The 18,974-nt window shown below is 53.4% G+C and overlaps 6 protein-coding genes across 6 annotated transcripts; 2 read left to right on the top strand and 4 right to left on the bottom strand.

Moving 5' to 3' along the window:
- Positions 1–83: 83 nt before the first annotated feature.
- Positions 84–1,337, top strand: N7510_003340 (uncharacterized protein; the record flags this gene model as incomplete). Its single annotated transcript, XM_056975267.1, has 3 exons — positions 84–545; positions 647–766; positions 1,152–1,337. The coding sequence occupies 3 exons, from the start codon at positions 84–86 to the stop codon at positions 1,335–1,337; spliced, it is 768 nt and encodes a 255-aa protein (XP_056835223.1).
- Positions 1,338–3,999: 2,662 nt separating this feature from the next.
- On the bottom strand, positions 4,000–6,225 carry N7510_003339 (uncharacterized protein; the record flags this gene model as incomplete). The annotated part of the gene is made up of 2 exons (XM_056975266.1): positions 4,000–4,274; positions 4,341–6,225. The coding sequence occupies 2 exons, from the start codon at positions 6,223–6,225 to the stop codon at positions 4,000–4,002; spliced, it is 2,160 nt and encodes a 719-aa protein (XP_056835222.1).
- Positions 6,226–9,044: 2,819 nt separating this feature from the next.
- N7510_003338 (DHHC family palmitoyltransferase) lies at positions 9,045–10,582 on the bottom strand (the record flags this gene model as incomplete). Its single annotated transcript, XM_056975265.1, has 5 exons — positions 9,045–9,603; positions 9,656–9,696; positions 9,751–9,874; positions 9,923–10,409; positions 10,471–10,582. 5 exons carry the CDS (start codon positions 10,580–10,582, stop codon positions 9,045–9,047), a joined length of 1,323 nt encoding a protein of 440 aa, XP_056835221.1.
- Positions 10,583–10,924: 342 nt separating this feature from the next.
- N7510_003337 (uncharacterized protein) lies at positions 10,925–11,785 on the bottom strand (the record flags this gene model as incomplete). The annotated part of the gene is made up of 2 exons (XM_056975264.1): positions 10,925–11,593; positions 11,768–11,785. 2 exons carry the CDS (start codon positions 11,783–11,785, stop codon positions 10,925–10,927), a joined length of 687 nt encoding a protein of 228 aa, XP_056835220.1.
- A 49-nt stretch (positions 11,786–11,834) lies between these two features.
- N7510_003336 (uncharacterized protein) lies at positions 11,835–12,302 on the top strand (the record flags this gene model as incomplete). The annotated part of the gene is made up of 1 exon (XM_056975263.1): positions 11,835–12,302. The coding sequence occupies one exon, from the start codon at positions 11,835–11,837 to the stop codon at positions 12,300–12,302; it is 468 nt and encodes a 155-aa protein (XP_056835219.1).
- Positions 12,303–14,899: 2,597 nt separating this feature from the next.
- Positions 14,900–18,692, bottom strand: N7510_003335 (uncharacterized protein; the record flags this gene model as incomplete). Its single annotated transcript, XM_056975262.1, has 4 exons — positions 14,900–15,099; positions 15,265–15,505; positions 15,557–18,036; positions 18,089–18,692. The coding sequence occupies 4 exons, from the start codon at positions 18,690–18,692 to the stop codon at positions 14,900–14,902; spliced, it is 3,525 nt and encodes a 1,174-aa protein (XP_056835218.1).
- Between the last annotated feature and the right edge of the window lie 282 nt (positions 18,693–18,974).

Below are 18,974 nucleotides of genomic sequence, written 5' to 3'. Positions count from 1 at the left end.
GGAGGGGGGGGCGGGGACTTCCGCGGAGGTCTGTAACTTGGGCTTCTCATGATTATGATTGGAGAGGGGCGGGCTTCACCCCGATGATTCTCCATCTGTGGTCTCGTTATTGGGCCTACGCTCCAGCAGCCCAAGGGGCCATCCACTCAGAGAGCATTCAGGAACGGGTAATCGGCTCCGGAGGCTCAGCAATGGCCGTAAGGGGCAGGCAGTGCGCGTGCCGATTCGCGACGGCCAGACGGTCGCTGAAAATAATACGGCGTTGCATTGATTTATTCACGTCGAAGATTGTGGATGCCGCTTCTTTCTCGAAGCAGGCTAGTCCCCCGACCGCGGCCATTCAGGAAAGACCGTCACTGTTGTTGGCTGCACGGGCGGAGTCTCGGGAGGCACTGGGGAGCCTATCTCAGGAACTCAGACCAAGGTTGGGGCTAATCCAGTCAATCGCGGTGCACGACCCTCTTTTCCACTCTGGGGCCGAGCGAAACGGTGGCCTGTGGACGGGCCATGATTGGCATCGCTCCGTGATCGATGCAGGGTGCCATGTCCTTTGACCCACCTCCTTTTTCTTTTTCTTTTTTTTTCCAGCTGAGACTTCCATAGCAGGTGTAATTTCATTTCGCTGAAATGAATCTCGGGTGGAAAGAGACTGGACCCGCTGGTCAGTGCGGTGCTACCAAATCTGGTCTGTGGTCTGGTCGCTCCCAAAGCTAGCCCTGTACGTAGCTCCGAACAATTCTCTGGTCTCTACGAACTTCGCTCCTCGGTGAGCACATGCCAGCCAGCGGGTCAATGTCGCACAGTCCCAGGAAGGTTACACCGTCGGTATTGGGATTAGAGTAATCGGAGAACGAGACAAAACCACCCCTGGGCGGATCAACCGCTGGCACGATTAACTAAGAAGTGCCACTGCCGCCCCGGATCGACTGGGGGCGTGGCAAAGAGCCAGACGCTGGACAAGGCCTGGCCAGGGTTCGCTCCGCTAATTAATTACCACACAACATCCAGGACAAAGAAGAATCACTGCGCCGCCGTCGATCGAGGATGGTCGATACGTCATGCTCAGGCCGCAAAGAAAAACCGAAAAACAGCGACAGGCCTGAGCGTCTGTTACTGAACTCGTCCGCAGCTCTGGCTAACTCTGACATGAGGCCGTCTGCACGTTGGGACGCAACTTTCCTGGTCCTCTCTCCCTCCCTTGCGGCGCGCATATTGATCCGACTAACTATAACCTCAAGGAGAAAAGCTCCGTGGAGAAACGGCAAATAGACATTCGCTTAGCTGCTAGCAAGCAATGGAAGAACGCCTTGGCGTATGCCCATCTCCGAATTGATTAAAGTTGTCACACCCCGGCTGACTCTATTGATTCAAGAGCCATTGGCAACAATCCATGGACACCCCCCATCTCCGCATATCGCCCAATCTATGGTCTCGACACGAGTTAGGGCCTAGTTCACCCACTTATCAGAATCAGGATCACTACTACATACTGAACTTCACGTATGGCGGCTCTCGCCGATCCCCCCCCTCCTCTTTGTGCTCTGCATGCCAAACTAACTCGTGCTGGTCGATGGCCTTGCCCCCGCATCGAGCCAACAAAATAGCGACTGCTAACTATTTCCGGCCCCACCATCCGGAGTAGCGCAATGGCAGCAGACAACCACCTCCGACCAAACTACTGAGACACTTACATACACTCTAAATTGGACGTTTTTGTTTTCTCATAGAGCTCGCCTCGTAATAATGGACCACCCTATCAATTATGCGGTCAAGGATTGTCACCGATTTTTCTTCCGGTGTGCACCTGCAGCTGCGCCGATGGCGTGTCGCGTGGCGGACATGCTGTTTCAGGATGTTTCTCTAGACCGCAGCTGCAGATGGATTTTCGCCCACAATAATCCAAGAGAATCGCACTACCTAAGTGAAGAGGAGGGAGGAGGGTGTAAGTCCCTATACTTAGGATCTGGCCACCAGTGACTAGCTCCCAGCTACCCTGTAAACAGTCCGTCCGTCAGCACCTCAGGTCTCCACAGGAGCAATCCTTACCCGTAGTCTTCTTCCTCATCTTCTTTTGCTTTCTATCGAGGAATTTGACTGCGATGCACACAATACGAAAAGATCTACCTTTTTTTTTGGATCAGCCCCTTGCCTGCGTCGCTGAACCCTAATAGATTGATCCAAAAATGTTAAAAAGGAATTTTATATATATATTAAAATTCCGCGACTGGTCCAATTCTTCAATGACACCATGCCCACAAGCAACGTAGGGTTCGGGTTCGCCCCCATCGCCAGCGCGTCGATCCCCGACGGGAGGTGGAAGACATGATGGGGCCGTTATCGCCACGAGCAGCTCTTCCAGTCACCCCAAGGTACAGGTAATATACCTATACTACATACTACGGTACATCAGCAGTTTCAAAAAAACCCAGCACAGGATTCGATTCGGGGATTAAACCGGGCGCAGACGAACCCAACGCCATGTTCCCTCGCACATCCCTCAAATCAGAGCACAGCACAGCACAGCAAGTAGTAACAAAAAGGCAGGTGGTTGTTGGGTCTTGTTGTGTGGCTTGGATTATTCCACCACCCCAGACGGCGGATCGACGTTACGGAAGATTTGGCCGCGAATCGAGGCCCTCGCTGGGGCCGGACGATGACTCCGGATGGGGACGCGTTGGCATCATTTTAGGGGATATGCGACACAGTCAGATCGAGGGCGGCAGATATGCATATGTCATCGTAACAGGGAATATATGCCAAATGAAATGATCACCGCTCAATATTACTGCTATGATTCATTCTTCCCACCCACTTATTACATCTAGTGAGTAGTGGCCGACTATTGATTCGTTTCTCTGGCTCGTTTATTCGGTCTCCGAGCTTTGCCTCCGCCTGGTACCCTAACCTAACTAAGTAAATTAAGTACATTCAGGCTGAAAATGGGGACATGGTCCGCGCGATGGCCAATCATAGCCGCTGCAAGATACGCGATGTGCAGAGCAGAAAATGCCGCACCTTCCTACTGTATACAACCCAAGTCGACTGGGTATGGATAAGTATAATACAGCCTGAAAACAATTTAATTGGAATAAAAAGTAGAAAAAAAGAAACCCCAGTAAGCGAATGAAGATCAGGCAAAAAACAATCTTTCGGACTTTTTCCCATTGTTGCTCGCGTGCCTAGAATTCGTACAGGAACAGAACTTATCCACTACAGTAGTGCTAGCTGTCCCATGGCAGTATTAGTGGTAGTAGCAACTCCCGTCCTACTGTAGCAGGTACATACAGATGCAGTGGTATCGGCATCCTTATCCCGGCTGTTAAATGAGACCGGTGTAGGTAGCTCATGCCCTGCGCAATGACGACACAAGACCTCGAGATCCGGATAATACACACAAATCATGATGCGCGGCGCCTATTACAGGGCACCGGTGTGCGAGAATATTTGCTTCGAACGTGTTGTGGCGCAATGCCTAGAACAAGGGATGTGCGGTGATTTGACTGCGCCGTGTTTATCATTTCCGAATCATCCAAGGAAGAAAAGGAGGTTGCGATTGCTGCATTGTACATCACTTGCTAGGGGTCGGCTATCATCCTACACTAATGGACCATGTCCGTTCGAGGTGCATAAGCGCCGGGCGGGTGGAGATTTTGTGCTACGCTGTCTCTGGTCTTACGTGTTGGTTAACAAGCCAGGAGATGGGAGGCGCAAGCCAAGTAGGTGTGCGGCGCAGGGGATGTGTGTTTGGTCTCTGAGGACAACAAGGTCTATTTTTCTCAGTAGTGCTAAGGGAATGCGCTGAATATGAGAGAGAGAGGGAGTCCATATAAACGATTCAAACAGAATGCTTTGCTACTTGCTATGCATATAGTGACGAGGAAGCTCATCAGAGAGAGAATTAACGATGGATAGACCAATAATGGTACGTTAGAAATGGACATCACGTAAAACAAGCCCCTTTCAATGTCTGGGCTGCGTCTCGACTAGAAAGATGGGTGTCTAGTGAGATCCTCCGTCGGCGGGCACAGTAGAAGAGCTCATCCGAGGCCGCTCAGATTCAGTCGCCGTGTGACTCGATGCGCGCGGCCGCAAGGGCAAAGAAAGCTTGTCTTGCTCTGAGGTCGGCTGCGGCGGAGCTTCAATCGCCTTCGGAGCCTCCTCTTCTTCATCCTCGTCGTCACTATCACTCGACGACTCGTCAGGGCGTTGGCCACGACGACGAGACTCGTCCCTGTGACGACGCCTGTCTCGAACGGACTCTTGGTGCCGAGTGTCTGAACAAAGACTGGTTAGTGACCTTCTTCCTACGCTAGAAAGATAATCTTCAAAACAAAGCTCACCTCGAATCTCCTTCGTCTTGATAGCATACGCTTGAATCTCCTCCTTGCTCAACACTCGCAGGACAATAACATAGTCCGACCGCTCCTCGAACCGCTCATTACCTATTTCCAGGGCAGCGGGATTGACGAGCCTCCGATCAATCTTCGTCCATCGCGCACCCGGCGGAATCCCCTGGTCATGGGCATCTTTGAGCGGCGCGACACCTTCGCGCACAGGGTTGCGTTCCTCGGGGAAGCTGGGCCGAGGGGCTTTCAGGATACCTTTCCGGGCAGCCTCGGGTTCTTTGAAACTGGGTGGCTCAACTGCGATGGGTCTTCTCGGCTTGTCATCAACGGACGGCGAGTGTCGAGCGTCGTGAGAGTGTCCATCATCCGACGGTCTTTCAGGCCCAGAGGGCCGGCGCCGGTGCGACGAGCGGTCCCGGGTACGTCTGCTTGATCGATCAGCTTCACTGGAACTGTCTGTGCTGCTGTGTCTGCGACGCTCTGATGCAGATGGTTCGCGCCGGTAGTTGCGAAGATCCTCGTCGGAGGTGTATGTCTCCGATTCACTCTCGGCGGTCTTTCGAGAGCGTCTGCTTGGTCGACTGCGGTCATGGCTGGAGCCGGGCTCTAGGTATAACTGCTTGTTGTGTTCGGGGCTGTCTGGCTCCCGGGATGGGGGTTTGACCCGACCGTAGTCGCGGTCATAGCCGCGAGAGTTTCGACGGCTGCGTCTGGAGGAATGGTGGTCGTAGTCCTCCATATCTGAATAGGCACCACCAGCCAGGGCCACTGTGCCTAGTCCTGGGGCCAACCGGTCCAGATCTGTATGCCTCCTAGAAGGTCTATCATCCGCATATCGGTCATGATCCCCCTTGTGATGGGACCTGGGAGGATCGCGCCGGGAATGGTGACGGCTGTATCTTTCTGGATGTGAAGAGTAGCCCTCATCGGAGTCATGGTGAACCGGAACGAGAGCATGGTCGTACGGCCCTCGTTTCGATCTGGACGCAGCATGACCATCGTCCGCGCCATAGGCCGAGTTTCTTGGGCGTCCTTCGTGTTCAGGGTCGAGCTTGTCAAAACCACGATAGCTTGGCGGCGGCCCGTGAGACCGGGGCTCCTTGCTACGCACCAGCCACGGTGGGGGATCGTCCATCTCCGTCATGCTGAGCGGTCGTTCCTTGCGCCGAGGCGCTCGCTGGCTCGTCCGGACCGGATAGTCCACATCAAACTGCTCTCTGGGGGTGGTATAGGAGTATGCATCGTAGTCATCAAGATCCTCACCCTTTCTCATACCTTCATATGCTGGATGGGGGCGGTGGTTCCGTTGATGAACGCGGTAGCCACGGTGACCTGTTCGTTGATCCGCATCATAGGGATGTGGCCGGCCCGTATCACTCGCATAGTCGGTGCTATAAACTCGGCGATGACGCCCTCCATCTCGAGTGGAGGCAGGGACCAGGTATTGACCAGAGTCCCGGGGCGATGGACTGGGCGAATGATGAAGACCAGAAGTGGCCACTGGCGACGGCCGGCGATGGGACGAAGAAGAAGGCACCGCAAGTCTCACAGGCGTGTCATACTGGTCTGGTGTTTCCAGAGTATTGCTCCTGGGCCTCGGTCGAACGTTGTACTCGGTCCGCCTTTTGGTCGACTGGCCCGGATCTCGGTAGGTTTGCGAGGACACGGGCTGGGCTTCGAGTCGGCGGCTGGGGAGACGGGTGGATGAGTTCCGGTGCGGCACATCCGATGGGTAACCGTCATAACCATCGCGGCTCCTCGGGATCTCGTACGGGTCGTAGGACGAGCCCAGGTGCATCATGCCCGTGGAAGCCCGCATCGGGTCGTCCAAGTACTGGTGCCTCCCGGGGGACAGACTCCGGTAGTAGCCCGAGCCCATGGTTGTCTCTGGTGGTGGTAGGTAGGGGATTCGAGGAATCGATGTCGGCACTGCTGGGAGGGCGGGAAAAGGAGGGCCAGGAGAAGCGGGTTGTCGGGAGATCCTGGTTTGAAGAACACTCCGAAGGGGAAGAGCAAAGAGGGGCAACCGTCAAGGTTGGCGCTTTCGCCTGTCCTTGTAGTCGCAGGCGATGGCGTCGATACCCAATCTCCGGGAAGTAGATGGCTCGATGGATGGTGAAGTGCCGGACAGAGTGCCAGCGAGGGAAAGCGGTTCTTAATAATAAAGCGCGATCGAGCGGGTTATTGGCATGACGCACAGTGGGTGGATGACATCGGTCCACTTGATAACCGCCGAGTCCATAGATAGACTGGAAGGGCAAAGAGTAAACAAAGACGACCATGGAACCGCCATCGAGCACACCCAGAGATCGTCACCGACTCCATGTCTCCCAATTGCCTGCGTCTGCCATACAATGCCGGCGGCTCGTGGCGGTCAGCGCCACTCATTCAGTCTTATTACCTTGGCTCCGCTCCACTTGGTTCCTTTAGTTAATCGCGCCCGGCACCCGGGCAAAGTCAAGTGAGGCGAGCCAAGTGGGAACATAATTAATTAGTGGGCGATGATCTCATCCTCCCGCGGGAGAGAGAAAGCTGGCTTTGGGGGTCACATCGCGATAGGATGGGACTAGCTCACGAACGATTATTCTTGCCGGCGAAGGCAACCGATATATAGTCCTTTTTTCTGCTGGTCGGCGAACTAGCTCACGCAACGTGGACGTATCCACTACTTGACTAAATATGTGTGATTGGCGGGCTGGAGCATCGCCTCCAGTGTGTTCTGATGAGTGCAGTAGTTGGCAGTAGCTGCAACGCTAACTTGGTGATGTGGGAGATCCATTGTCCAGACGCCCTGAGTGGCCTGAGTGGCCCTTTGTGTCTTCCCAGAGGAGGCTACTACTGAAAAATCTTATGTGGGTTCCATTTCCGCCAGCAGGACCAGAAGTATGATACGGGAGGATATGGTCACTTCTATCAACTCCTTAGCCAGAAACAACAACACTCACCTTGGTATGATTGTCTGCCGGATACACCGAACGATACACGCTGGGCTGCCATATCCTTCTCCATCTTCCTCGACTGCGCCATCACGCACTAGAGGCAGGGCGAGTCCCGGCAGCCTCCGTACCATCGTGAGGCGTTGTCTACACTCGAACCCCAAATTGCAACCTTGGAGGTTTATGCCTCCCTCTCCATACCTCAACGAGTGGTTCGGACATTCCTCGACCATGCGCCTCCCCACATAACCTCCACATGCCGCTTTCCTTTGCCCCTGGCGGGTGTATGCATGGGACGGCAAGGGATCGCGGGAAGCTTCAGCCCTGCGTGCCGCTTTCTAGAAAATCCCCGACATTCAACACTATCCGTTCTGGTTTGATTGGCGGCTAAGTAATGGTTGGCCCTTAGGGGCATTGTTGTAGTTAGCTGTTTCAATGCGGCACAGCACATTTTCCGCCCAGGTTTTCCTTCTGCTCCCTTCCCTTCCCTTCCCTCTCCCTACCAGGGTGCGGCCTGTGGGCACTACAGATGCATATACAGGGCCGGCATTGCTTCACTGATGCGTCTCCCTGGGGTGTCTTGCTTTACCCAGTGGTGGTTTCGTTGGGTCTTGTTGGGGGAACATGCAGGGTGTGGATGATGTGAAATGGGTATAAAAGAAGGTATACAACCCTTTGTGTGATACTTCTATATTTCATACTTGAGCTCTTTTGATTGAATTGGATTCAACTGTTGTTCAATATAACGTTCGAGTCTGTTAAAATACACTTCTTTCAACCCCGAATATATATTCCTCACACAATCGATACATATAACACCAAATCTCTACAGCATGTCTTATAACAATCTCGCTATTGGTGTTGAACCAAACATAAAACAATACAATAACCTCTCAATCTCATACAACCACACCCGATCATCCTCTCGCTCTCTCGCTCCACATACTCATAGTCATTCCCGATTCCCCTTACCAACCTATCCCAATACTACTACGACGCCAATCCACCAAAGAGCGGATTGGTGGAAATGCTGCGGCTGTAGCCAACTGGTTAATCCGGCTCTCGCACCAGACCGGTGTCCCATCTGCTCGCATTATAAATGCGCGCAGTGCTCGGCGGAGAATGTTGGGTGAAATGAATTCTGAGAGGGAGGGTGTTATGTGACGGTACTTGAAATCCTAACATCTCTGTTCTCATATATTTTGGTTATTCTGTTTTCTTTTTCTTCGGTTTGGAATGTACGTGTCTGATCTCGGGCTTTATCGTGCGTTTTTGCAGTTCATCAATAGGGGAACTCTTGCGTGGTAGATCGCAGTGCACACTTTGTGACTGCTATATGCAAAGATCTCGACGTGGAACTATTGGCCAAATCGAGTCGCCCTAATGAAACTCCTAGATCCAATCAAACAATTAACGCAAGATAATTTACCCTGGTATGGAACCTTGGTGGAGTAATTCAGCCCTATGCATGATCCACAGGATCAGGTGAGGCTGCTGCTATGTCCACAGGGCCGGTGGCGCACCGCACGCACCGCACCGCCAGGAATGTCAAAACAGGAGAGACAGGTTGAACAAGAATCAATAGTTAATGCATGGAATTAGTATTATATATGACGCTAGTTAATAATAATGCTTTCTGTACCCATCCAACACTAAAACCAAACCAACTCAAACCAGAATGCAACCAGGGATATCGTCACGTCATGCATCATCGTCTATGAGATCTCGCCTCGCGCTCTCTGTGGCTATGGCTATGCTTCGACTAGGAAGTCGAAGACCGCAGAGCCAGAGCCCCGTCTTCAACGGGCGGTGGCGGAGCCGCTGCTAGCCCGGCCTCCTGCTTCAGGCGCGTCACCACAGGCCCCATGGCAAAGGCGCTTTCCAAGCTGGAGTGGTCGGCGCAGGGGCTGTGTTTCAGTGGGAGCAGCCAGTCTGCCGCGCTGTTGCCCATGACTTGGCGCAGGTTCTTCCACGCGCTGCCCAGATCGAAGGGGTTTTCGCCGGGCAGGGTTTGGAGGATGGCGAAGACGTGGCGGTCTGGGGTTGGCACTTCTAGGGGCTGGGCGCGGGTTTGCGTTTGGGATGATGGGGGTGAAGATGAAGATGAAGGGGGCTGTGGGGGGAAGGAGACCATGCGGAATGGAGGTGCCCAGGGGGACTCGGAGACCCATAGTCGTTCGAGGAGATGTTCTGGGACGCGGACGGCGAGCGTCCAAATGACAGATCCGCGGTTGATGTTCTCAATCGTGGTGAGATTCAAAGATGCAAGTTGTAGAGAACTGAGCGTCATGCCGCAGGTGAACAGTCCAAAGAATCCACTCCTAGATAGAGATGAGATACAGGGCCGGTAAGTGTAGACGACACAGTACTTACAGTCCAATGCAGACGCACCAATGTGGATTGACGCTTCCGGTCTGTGAGGAATGGCGTCAGCACGAGATCTGGACCAGGAACCGGTCTGCACTTACATTGCGTCGCAGCTCGGCTGTGAAGTAGACAGACACGACAAAAGTAAGAATGCAGAAGAATGAGGTATACACGACAAACTGGATGAAGAATTTCAGCGATGTCTCCGACACCACGCCACCCACCCTAGAGAACGGTTAACCAGTGTCGCATGCAATACGATACAAAGCATACCAAGGACAAAAATGATCCATCTTGCGTACGCAGCGATCAACTTCCCGACAGTGGTGCGCACGATCTGTCTTGAATTGGCAGCACGAGGAGCAATACGGTGGTCGACCGTCTTCCTGACAGACGAAGACATCTTTGGTATAAAAGCTTTCCAGCCCGTCCGGGTCCAATCGAAAAGCCTTCCCTCCAGCATTCTGATCTAATCCCTGCTCCGGGTCTGATTGCCGTCTCGCCTCCTTCTCTGCATCATCGGCTTTCTTCACACTGCGCTTTCTCCGATGTCGTTTGGATGATGGCTTGGAGGCCTCCTCCTGCACGCGTTCCGCGCCGAGCGGGAGATACCCCGGTTTCCAGACCACATGATACAGAAGCCGTGTATAGGTAAGGAGCATGGGGATTAAGAGGAGATAGTAGAGCACGAGGATCGCGGCACCGGCGCCGACTCGGGGGGTTCGGTTATAGGAGGGTTTGGGATGGATCAGGTAGTCGACTGGAGCAGGGTGTTAGTGGTGCGATACGCATTGACGTTGGAGGGTAGGTGCGCAACTCACTGCAAAGGGGCTTTGTAATTGCATAGCTCGCGTACACGACCGCGCCCAGCAGCACCGGTGGAATGACTCGCGAAACGGCGAGGTTGACGCGCTTCTGCGCGGCTGTCGCCATCGGTAGAGGGGAGGAGGAGACTCACCCGACCTGCGCTGTTCACTGCATCAATGAGGGGAATAGCGGATACGGTCGAGGAAGAATAAAAGGGACTCCAACAGAAGATTAGCGATGTCCGTCAATCCTCCAGGTGAGCCGCCCGAGGTAACGATGTTGCCTGCGCAAACAGGGCAAACACCTGACGTAATCCTCCAGGCCCGATTCCAAGGAACCGAGAGCAGGAACCGAGAACAGGAACCATCTCCAGCGTGTCTCGCGGGGGGATTGGGATTGTTGATTTATCGACTTCGAACTCTCGGGACATGTAATGGGTGGTGAGTGGTCGTAGGTGATCTCCGACCATCAGAACCCTATCGATGGATCTGCCCAGGGAGACGATCCACCTGATCGCCTCGAATATTCTTTATTTCTGCGCGAGAGACGTTCGATGCTCGAGTTCCATCGCGGATGACACTGTGGGACATGGGGGTTGTGGGGTGCGATAGGCCGTATCGGACCGAATATGAAGCATCCAGAATGTCCGACGTAGGCAGCAGAATGTAGGATGACTCGTCGATGACTCTTAATGGAGTCCATCAAGGCTGACGCCAGGCTCCAACGGCGCCAAAGAGACTCCGTGACCGTCACTTGATGCGCCGACACCCGCCCTCCCCTAGAATCCAAGGCCCCGACAGACGGTGAACGTGATTTTGCCCTGGCGCCGTTAGTTCCTAGTTCGCTCCACCCGGGATTACTGCGCCGACTGCCTGAGTCAACGTCGACATCATCGACAATGATCCACCCGTTCCGCAGGGTGCGGCCCGCTAGGCCAATCTCAGGCTCGTGATAGGAATAATGTATGGTCCGGAGCCCTCCCCGGCCAGGTCGCCCAGGCTCCCAAGTCGCGCTGCTGGTTCGGCTGCTGCCCCAGAATGATGTGCAATTAGAGCCTGCCCCATTCCGAGACTGTGAGAGACCCGGGTGACAGTCCAGCCCATTCCCGATGGGGGTGCGCAGAACAGCCCCGGGCTGCTACCTATTTCCCTAGCCACGCTCGCCTGCCTTGCCCTCGCTTTGCTGCCAATGAATCCATTCCGTGAAAGTTATATAACTCTGTTCTTTCGTCCGGTCCTCGATTCTTATTTTTTTTTTAAACATCATCATCACTTCTTCTTGTTCTTCCTCCGACTGGATTGTCGCCCGGACGTTCGTCTCCTCTCCCATACTGTCCGTTCAGTCTGAATCTCGCTGCCCTATCGACCCCGTTATCACCATGTCGTCAGTGTGGTACTGCTGTGAATGCAGCTTCGGTCCTCACAATGGCGACCTCTACGACTCCTGCATCTCGTGCGGCAGAACACGCTGCTCACTCTGTGACGAAGAGAAAATCTCTCGACGCATGTTGGCCGCCTCTCATAGTCTCCCTCATCTTCCCTCTCCGTACGCCGTCGCTGCCGCCTCCCTCGACGGATCCCAGACTTTCTGCTACAAGTCAAAAGCGACGCCCTCGTACACAGAGCTATTAGAGGATGAGCCCCGGTTACGGCCACTAGAACGGGATTCTCTCATCACTCATCCCGCCTCTTCCACTGCTATCCCCGTTCATGGCATGCAGTCCTGCTCCGACACGTATATGTACATCTGCTGCCAATGTGACGACGGGCCCAAAGTCTACAACCACCAGCCCCAGTGTGTGGTCTGCGACCATGATGCGTGCAGCCTGTGCTACTATGTCAAGTGAGGCGCTCTACAGGGCCTCTCTGCAAGTTTCTTCCGCAATGGTGAGAGAAACCAACTCCCAGATCTGCATCTAACAGTCCAACTTACTATGGCGCAGCGATTCCGAGACCTCGGATTATGTTACAACGATTGTTTTTGTTTTGAGTTTACGCGCCATTTGTGACCAGCGGGTATTGGGATTGGATAATGCAGCATCTCGGGCGTCCTGTGATTGATTTTGCGTGATTTTGTGCTCGAGTTGGTAGACCGGGATTACTAGAGTGATGTTCGTTCGTTCTATACTTCGGCTTCTCGATTGGGTTTAGCATCGGTGAGGTAAGCAGGCAGGGCAGGGCTGGATCCCGGTCTGCCTTGGCTTAGGTCGATGACTCTTTTTTGCAACGAAGATAATAATCGTGTGACTCTTTCTCTCATGAACAATGGAATTCTCCCTACATCATAGGTCCAGCCCACAATGCCGTAGTTAGTCGGGAAAAAAAAAGCGCCATTTCGGACTGACCAGGCACGAGGTCACTGGCACCCACCGCACCCACCAAACACCCTGGTAAAACCTGAGGCTGCGACCTCCTCCCCCAGTCCAATGATCGGTGCACAATGCATCTCATCGGTGGGTTCTCGCGCGGGCGTTTGGCACTATCGCTTGCGCCCCGGTGGAGACACCAAGTCTGTTGCTCCCTCCACCGACCGCCCTTTGGCGCTCCCTGCACACCATCCAGCCCTACCGCCCGCCTAAATGTAGCGGTCTTGTCTATTGACCCGAGCCCCCGCCACATCCACTCTGCCCTCTTCTCTCCGCCCCTTGACCTTCCTTCCCTTTTAACACTTGACACTAACGGAGTCTAAGGTGTGTGGCTGTGTGTGGGCGTCTGTTGGTTCTTGATTCTCCATCGGACCGTGTTCCCCGTATACTAGAGAACGGCAGACTACGTCACACAGCGTGCCGCTATATCCTTGTGCCGTGCCATTTCTAGTCCGCGGAGAAACAACGGTTACGGTTGCCTTTCCACCCGCGCCGCGTCGCGCCGTTGACATGAGCATCCTCTACTCTTGTGGCGCAACCCCTGGTAGTAAGGATAGGTGTCGGGCGCAGGCACGCGACTGACTGTCCCTGCGCCGCATGCAACGCTGGGATGGACACGAGCTGCTCCCGACCAACAGACGAAGTGAGGCTGGCGAATATCCGCGCCACAAATCAATGAGCCCCTTTTATGCTCCGGTGCAATAGAGGGCGAAAGTTGCAATTCGGTGGTGCGCTTGTGTCAGAGCGTCTCTGCGCCACCTGTCTAGACTTGCGCACAGGGTAGTTCGAGCAGTTCGTGAATGTTCGAGTAAATCATAGTATGCACTACACGAACGAACTAACGACGAACCTGGATCCGACTTGGAATTGTGACTAATAACGGCAATCCAACACTCCAGTAACGATGAGATCCTCCAAATCACCAACAGCCAAAATAGTTAGTAGAACTAATATTCGGCCCAGACCATGAAAACGCAACGATCTCCGTTGAACAACCCCAGTTCTTCGCCCCCAACCGACCGAAGGAACGCTCCTTCTATACTTAGAAATTTCTCCATATCTTTATTTGTGGCTTCGACCTCTCTCTCTCTTTTTCATGATGCTCATTTTCTATTCTTGTCTCTTTGTCGTGCCATTAAAATAGAACAACAAAAGAGGATCCGGCCCCTTCTTCTCGGGGGACGGCGGTGGGGATGTTCGATCGGTTTGTTGGATGATTGCAGATCCCGAGGGGTCTATTGGCCATGTTCCTACATTGTCGAGTCAGGATTGAGATCATTGCCCTCAATTGAGATACACCGAAGATATTCTTATCATCCAAGACTGAATACAATCCTGTCCGAAACGGTGTGGACCGATATATAAATATCCAGCATCCGGCTGTCGGGTAGACTTTCCTGTTCATCACAAGGACCGAAAACAAGGAAAAGCACAAAGGGACGGTAGTACGTAGTGCCGATGGATAAGAAAAGGAATTGTGGTAAAAATAAACATGATATTCACACTATGGAAACGTGTTGCGTTGCCGACCAACGGAACATAATCATACAATATCCCCCCCCCCACGTAAAGTGCAGATTAGCAGGCTGGAATAATGAGTCCGAGTTGAACCCTTCTTCTTTCGAGCCAAATTCTGTTACGATCGACGACTAGAAAGGGTGCAGCTGCGCCAACGCCAATTCTCCATGATAGAAAAAGTGACACACACCTCCCTTAAGGCAGATTGCTTGCTCGACGAAACCTTGTCGAGAATAGAACTGTCTGAGTTTTGTGGCGGAAGAAAAAAGAAAACGCCATGCAAGCTAATGACGCTGGGAAGACAATGGGAAAAGCGTGTATTCACGAACATTCAGCCAAGATGAATGTCGTGGGAGGAAATGGCAAAAAGATCACGAGGGACGAGGAGGCGGAGGTATAATTGAAACCAAAACAGAAATGGTCTTGATCCCGCTTGATCATTCGGCGCCAGGATTGTCATTGTGAGGAATCCCCGCATAACACAATTCCAAAGGCGACTTGGAGTGGCAGCTCACCTGGATGACTTGCAGCAAGTTGAAAGGTTGGGCGGCCGGGGAATGTTACATGGGCAAGACGCGCGACGGGTCTTGAAGAAAGCGTCTACGGTATGCGGCTATTTCAGCGGCCACAGTGGTGAAGTCTTTCACCTTGTCACGTCGCATCTCGTTGATGATCTCCTTCAGACCGGCGAGGTAGGTCTCTTTTTCTTCCTCGGTGTTGCCCTCCCGAGCGGCTCCCATTTGGATAAGGATCTTGTCATCTATTGGGGTTAATGGCACTGTGGTCAGCATGCAAACGATGAAGGTTGGCCAAAAGTGCAAGGGAAGAGAGAAACGCTCAAAAGGGGCATCGAGACAATAGTCCGTAGAGAAAGGGAGGTAAAATAGTAAGAGATGTGGCACGGCTTTTCAACTTGTCGACGCACCGCTGAGAGTCATATCCCGGAAATGCTGGAATTCACAGGACCGGTCATTGCAGACACCACCGGAAGCTTCGTATGGGCAGAGGTACTTCATAGGATCAATGTCATGGCTGTAAGTTAGCGAACGGTAGCCGTTCGAAACATCCTCTGCATAATTGGGGTGATAGCGATATGCCTTGAAATTTCGCAGCGGGCTGACGTAGGGAGAAAACCTCTGCTTCGAGTCGGCAGCAGAGGCTTGGTTCTGCAGGATGGCTGTTAGTGTATCCTCGCTGGACTCATGATATTTTCATACTTCCAAAGTGCCAACGTGTGAGCCCTTCGCTTGATTCGAATTCGACACCGGAGGGGCATCCGTCACTGCTTCATCAGCTGGGGACATGTCAATCGAAGACGTTGACTCTGCCGTGCTTTTGACAGACTCGGGAGGGGCGGGGCTGAAAGGAGGACTGTATGTTTGGTCTGCAGCTTCCTCGACATCGGGTTCTGGTGGCTCATAGCCCTCTGAAGCCTCTGATGATTCAAGAGAATCGCATGGCACACTCTCGTGGGTGTCGGATGCCGCAGGAGGTTCTGTGGCAAGGTCGACAGCCGGGGCGGGCGGCTGCTCAGGGAGAGGATGGTGCAGAGTATCCGCGTCCACGATCTCCACATCTTCTGGAGTTCCACCTTCAACATTGATCGGCGCATCAGCATCAGAGGAAGACTCTTCGTCGGCAGACTCGTCCATAGAAGACCCAGTAGAGTCGGTCCCGGAAGAAGACGATTCTGCGATGGAATCCATAGCATCGCCTGCTGCAGGCCGGTCGACAGAGACATCTTCTGGAGAACGTGGAGCGTTGGCAGTGTCCTCTTGTTCAAAGGAATGGGCATCCGGAATAATGGTATCTTGCATGTGCGAGGAGGATTGGATTGCTGAAGAGGCCAGCAAATCGTCAGTAACGGGGAAGGCCCCATTTAATGGGACCGCCGACTGACCTTCCTTGGCCACAATTTCTTGTTCCTTGACTTCCGCTTGTCGGCGAAGCTGATCCAGATCCACTAATGACAAGCCATTGATCTCATCACCTAGCTGTTTCAATTCTTCAATCAATAGAAATCGCCCTTCTTTTCCCTTGGTGATTTCAGAGAGGACTCGATCGGCCTCCTGCCTACAACTAGACAGATGTGATTCGGATGACAATATCTCAGCATCCAAATCAGGGAGACCAGACTCGATTGCTTTCATTCGCATAATTTTGGATCGCAAGCTGTCCAGCTGTTCGGTTTTCATGGACGCTAGAACCCTCACGGACGAATCACTGAAAGAATCGATTAGGTTCTGACGACCCGTACTTGTGGTGGCGACATCTGCAGCCGGTGTTGTTTTAGGGAGGGGAGCAGTGGAGGTATCAGTGGCTTCGGCTTCGGCGCCGCTCGATTGTCCAGCTGATGATGATGCACCCGAGTCAAAATACAGAGGCGAGTGAGCTAGGCCAGGAACCAGTCTTGCCTTTTTCCGTTGCTCAAGCTCAGCTATCCGCTTGTGCATAGCTTGAATCTCCAGATCCTTCTTCCGAATGCTCTCCTGGTCAGAGGGTCGAGAAGAAGCTTGCGGGGTTGACGTAGAGGTTCTCGTGGGCAAAGAGGCGATGTTCTGTAATGAGAATAGCAGAGCCTCTGCAGTCGGCACGGGTTCCGAATCTTGCTCTTGGCTCGAGTCCACATCCATGACCCCACCCTCATCATCACCATAGAGAGATTCATCGTCACTGATGTCGATAACCAGCCTCTCTGCGGCACCAGGATGCCCCTTGCTATGGCTCAGATGTTTCTTCGGAGCGGTGACAGGCTCATCAAAATCGGACGCCCGAGGCCGTTTCCGCTGCGTTGCTCGGGCGAGGGGTGTTGGATCAACGGCAACAGTTTGGCCCTGAGCTTCGCGATCTGTATCTTGCGTTGGCTCGGCCATGGATAAACCGGGGATGCCAGCAGGGTTGGCTTTTGTCGGCAGTGGAGGTCGAACAGGAAGCGGGTGTTGAATGGTGGACGGAGAAGAACCAGAGGGCACGGAGACTTGACTAGTCTCGGTACCTTTCCCAATATTGGTGATTTCTGTCCCGCCAGTTTGCTGCACCTTTTGTTGACTCTTGAGCAACATCTGTCGTTTCAGCTCCTCTATTCGCTGTCGTGCCAGTTCCGTCTGAGCTTTGTTCTTCACCCTTAAGGGCTCCACTTTATTTTTGGGACGAGTGTCGCTGGAAGACTCAGTTGCTTCCTTCGGCACATCTGTCTTTGAAACACTCGAGCTGGCAGCTTTGGCGGCCTTTTCTGCAAGCATTCGGGCGATGACATATTTTCTCTCCATGGACGTGCTCCCGTCCGGTTCAGCCGCGGAAGAGCCGGAAGGAGTTGGCACCGCAGAGATGGTCTTGTGTGCAGGGTCATTCTCCTTTTCCATTCCTGGTCTGGTTGGCAGGGTGCCGGGCTGTGGGCCCAGCTGCGTGGTCTTAAGTTTGGTTTGGTCAGACTTGGGTGGCACAACTTTGATTCCGACTTCTTCATATAGTTGCCGGAGGATCTTGGGATTGATGCCTTCAGCAACCAACTCATTGTAGCGAATGTTGTGAGGTGCCAAGCTCAGCAATGCGCCCTGCGCCTGCACCCGAAGCTGTGCCACAGACTTGGTGAGTGAAGCGGCCGAATCTGGTATCGTATTCTGGGGGTCCAGGTTTGGCGTTTCTATTGCATGAACTAGATTTGGATCTGCGGAAACGGACAAGGGTGGGTTGTATGCTGCCTGATGTTAGCATAAGAACACACACAAAGATATTCTGGTGGAAAGTACGTGATCCGCTGCTTCTGCTAGAGTCAGATGAGGATGCCTCCCCTTCCTCGCGGTCTGAAGCACGACGCCCAGATGAGAGCTGTCCGCATCTGGTTTGTTTCCCCGAGGCCACGAACCTGGATGGTCTGTCGTGTTCTCTCTCACTGACCTCACCTTCCTCACGGTTCGGGTCAAAATGAGTTGATGTCGCTCTCGGGCCACCAGATAATCCTTTTGATTTGGAGGGAGCATTCTCTGTTGATTGAGTTGGAAGCGCGTATTGAAGAACTGAGGACCCTGTTGGCATGGGGAACGGAGAGGAACCGGGCGGTGGTAGCGGCAGAGGTGGGAACGGAGGGAATTGAGACGCGTCGAAGGGAGGCATGGACGGGAACGGCGGGATGAATTGCCCCGAAGCTCCAGGAGTGGCCATCTGCGCGTTCGCGTTCACAGAGTGGAGATTGTAGTCGAATGGGTACCCATGATGGGGAACAGGTGGCTGAGATGATGGAGTATATTCGGAGTTGAGGGTGAAGTCTGGTGGGATCATGGCAGGGTATGAAGAAGCCCACTCCGGCGCATAGTTGGCAGTGCCATTATACGAAGGGGGTGGTTGGTTGGACATGATGGTTGTGCTGGGTTAGAGGAGAGAGAGAGGAAGATCTCATGCATATAGATCGCAGCACATAGGAAACGAGAGGAAGGCGTAGTCATCTCAAGCGTCCCGCATCATGAGGGCCGCGCGTAGAATAATGACTCGAGAGCCGGTAGGGATTGAGTTTGTTATCGCTCCCTACGGTCTCACTTCATGCTTGATGAGGCTATCTCTCCGGAAGACCGTGGAAGACAGCAGAGAGAGGAAACAAAGGGAAGCGGTGGGGAGAGAGTGCGATGTGAGCGGGTGATT

Source organism: Penicillium lagena (genome assembly GCF_028827675.1).
Source record: "Penicillium lagena strain IBT 129212 chromosome Unknown utg000002l_segment0_segment0, whole genome shotgun sequence".
Lineage (NCBI taxonomy): Eukaryota > Fungi > Ascomycota > Eurotiomycetes > Eurotiales > Aspergillaceae > Penicillium > Penicillium lagena.
This window is presented reverse-complemented; position numbering and strand designations above follow the sequence as displayed.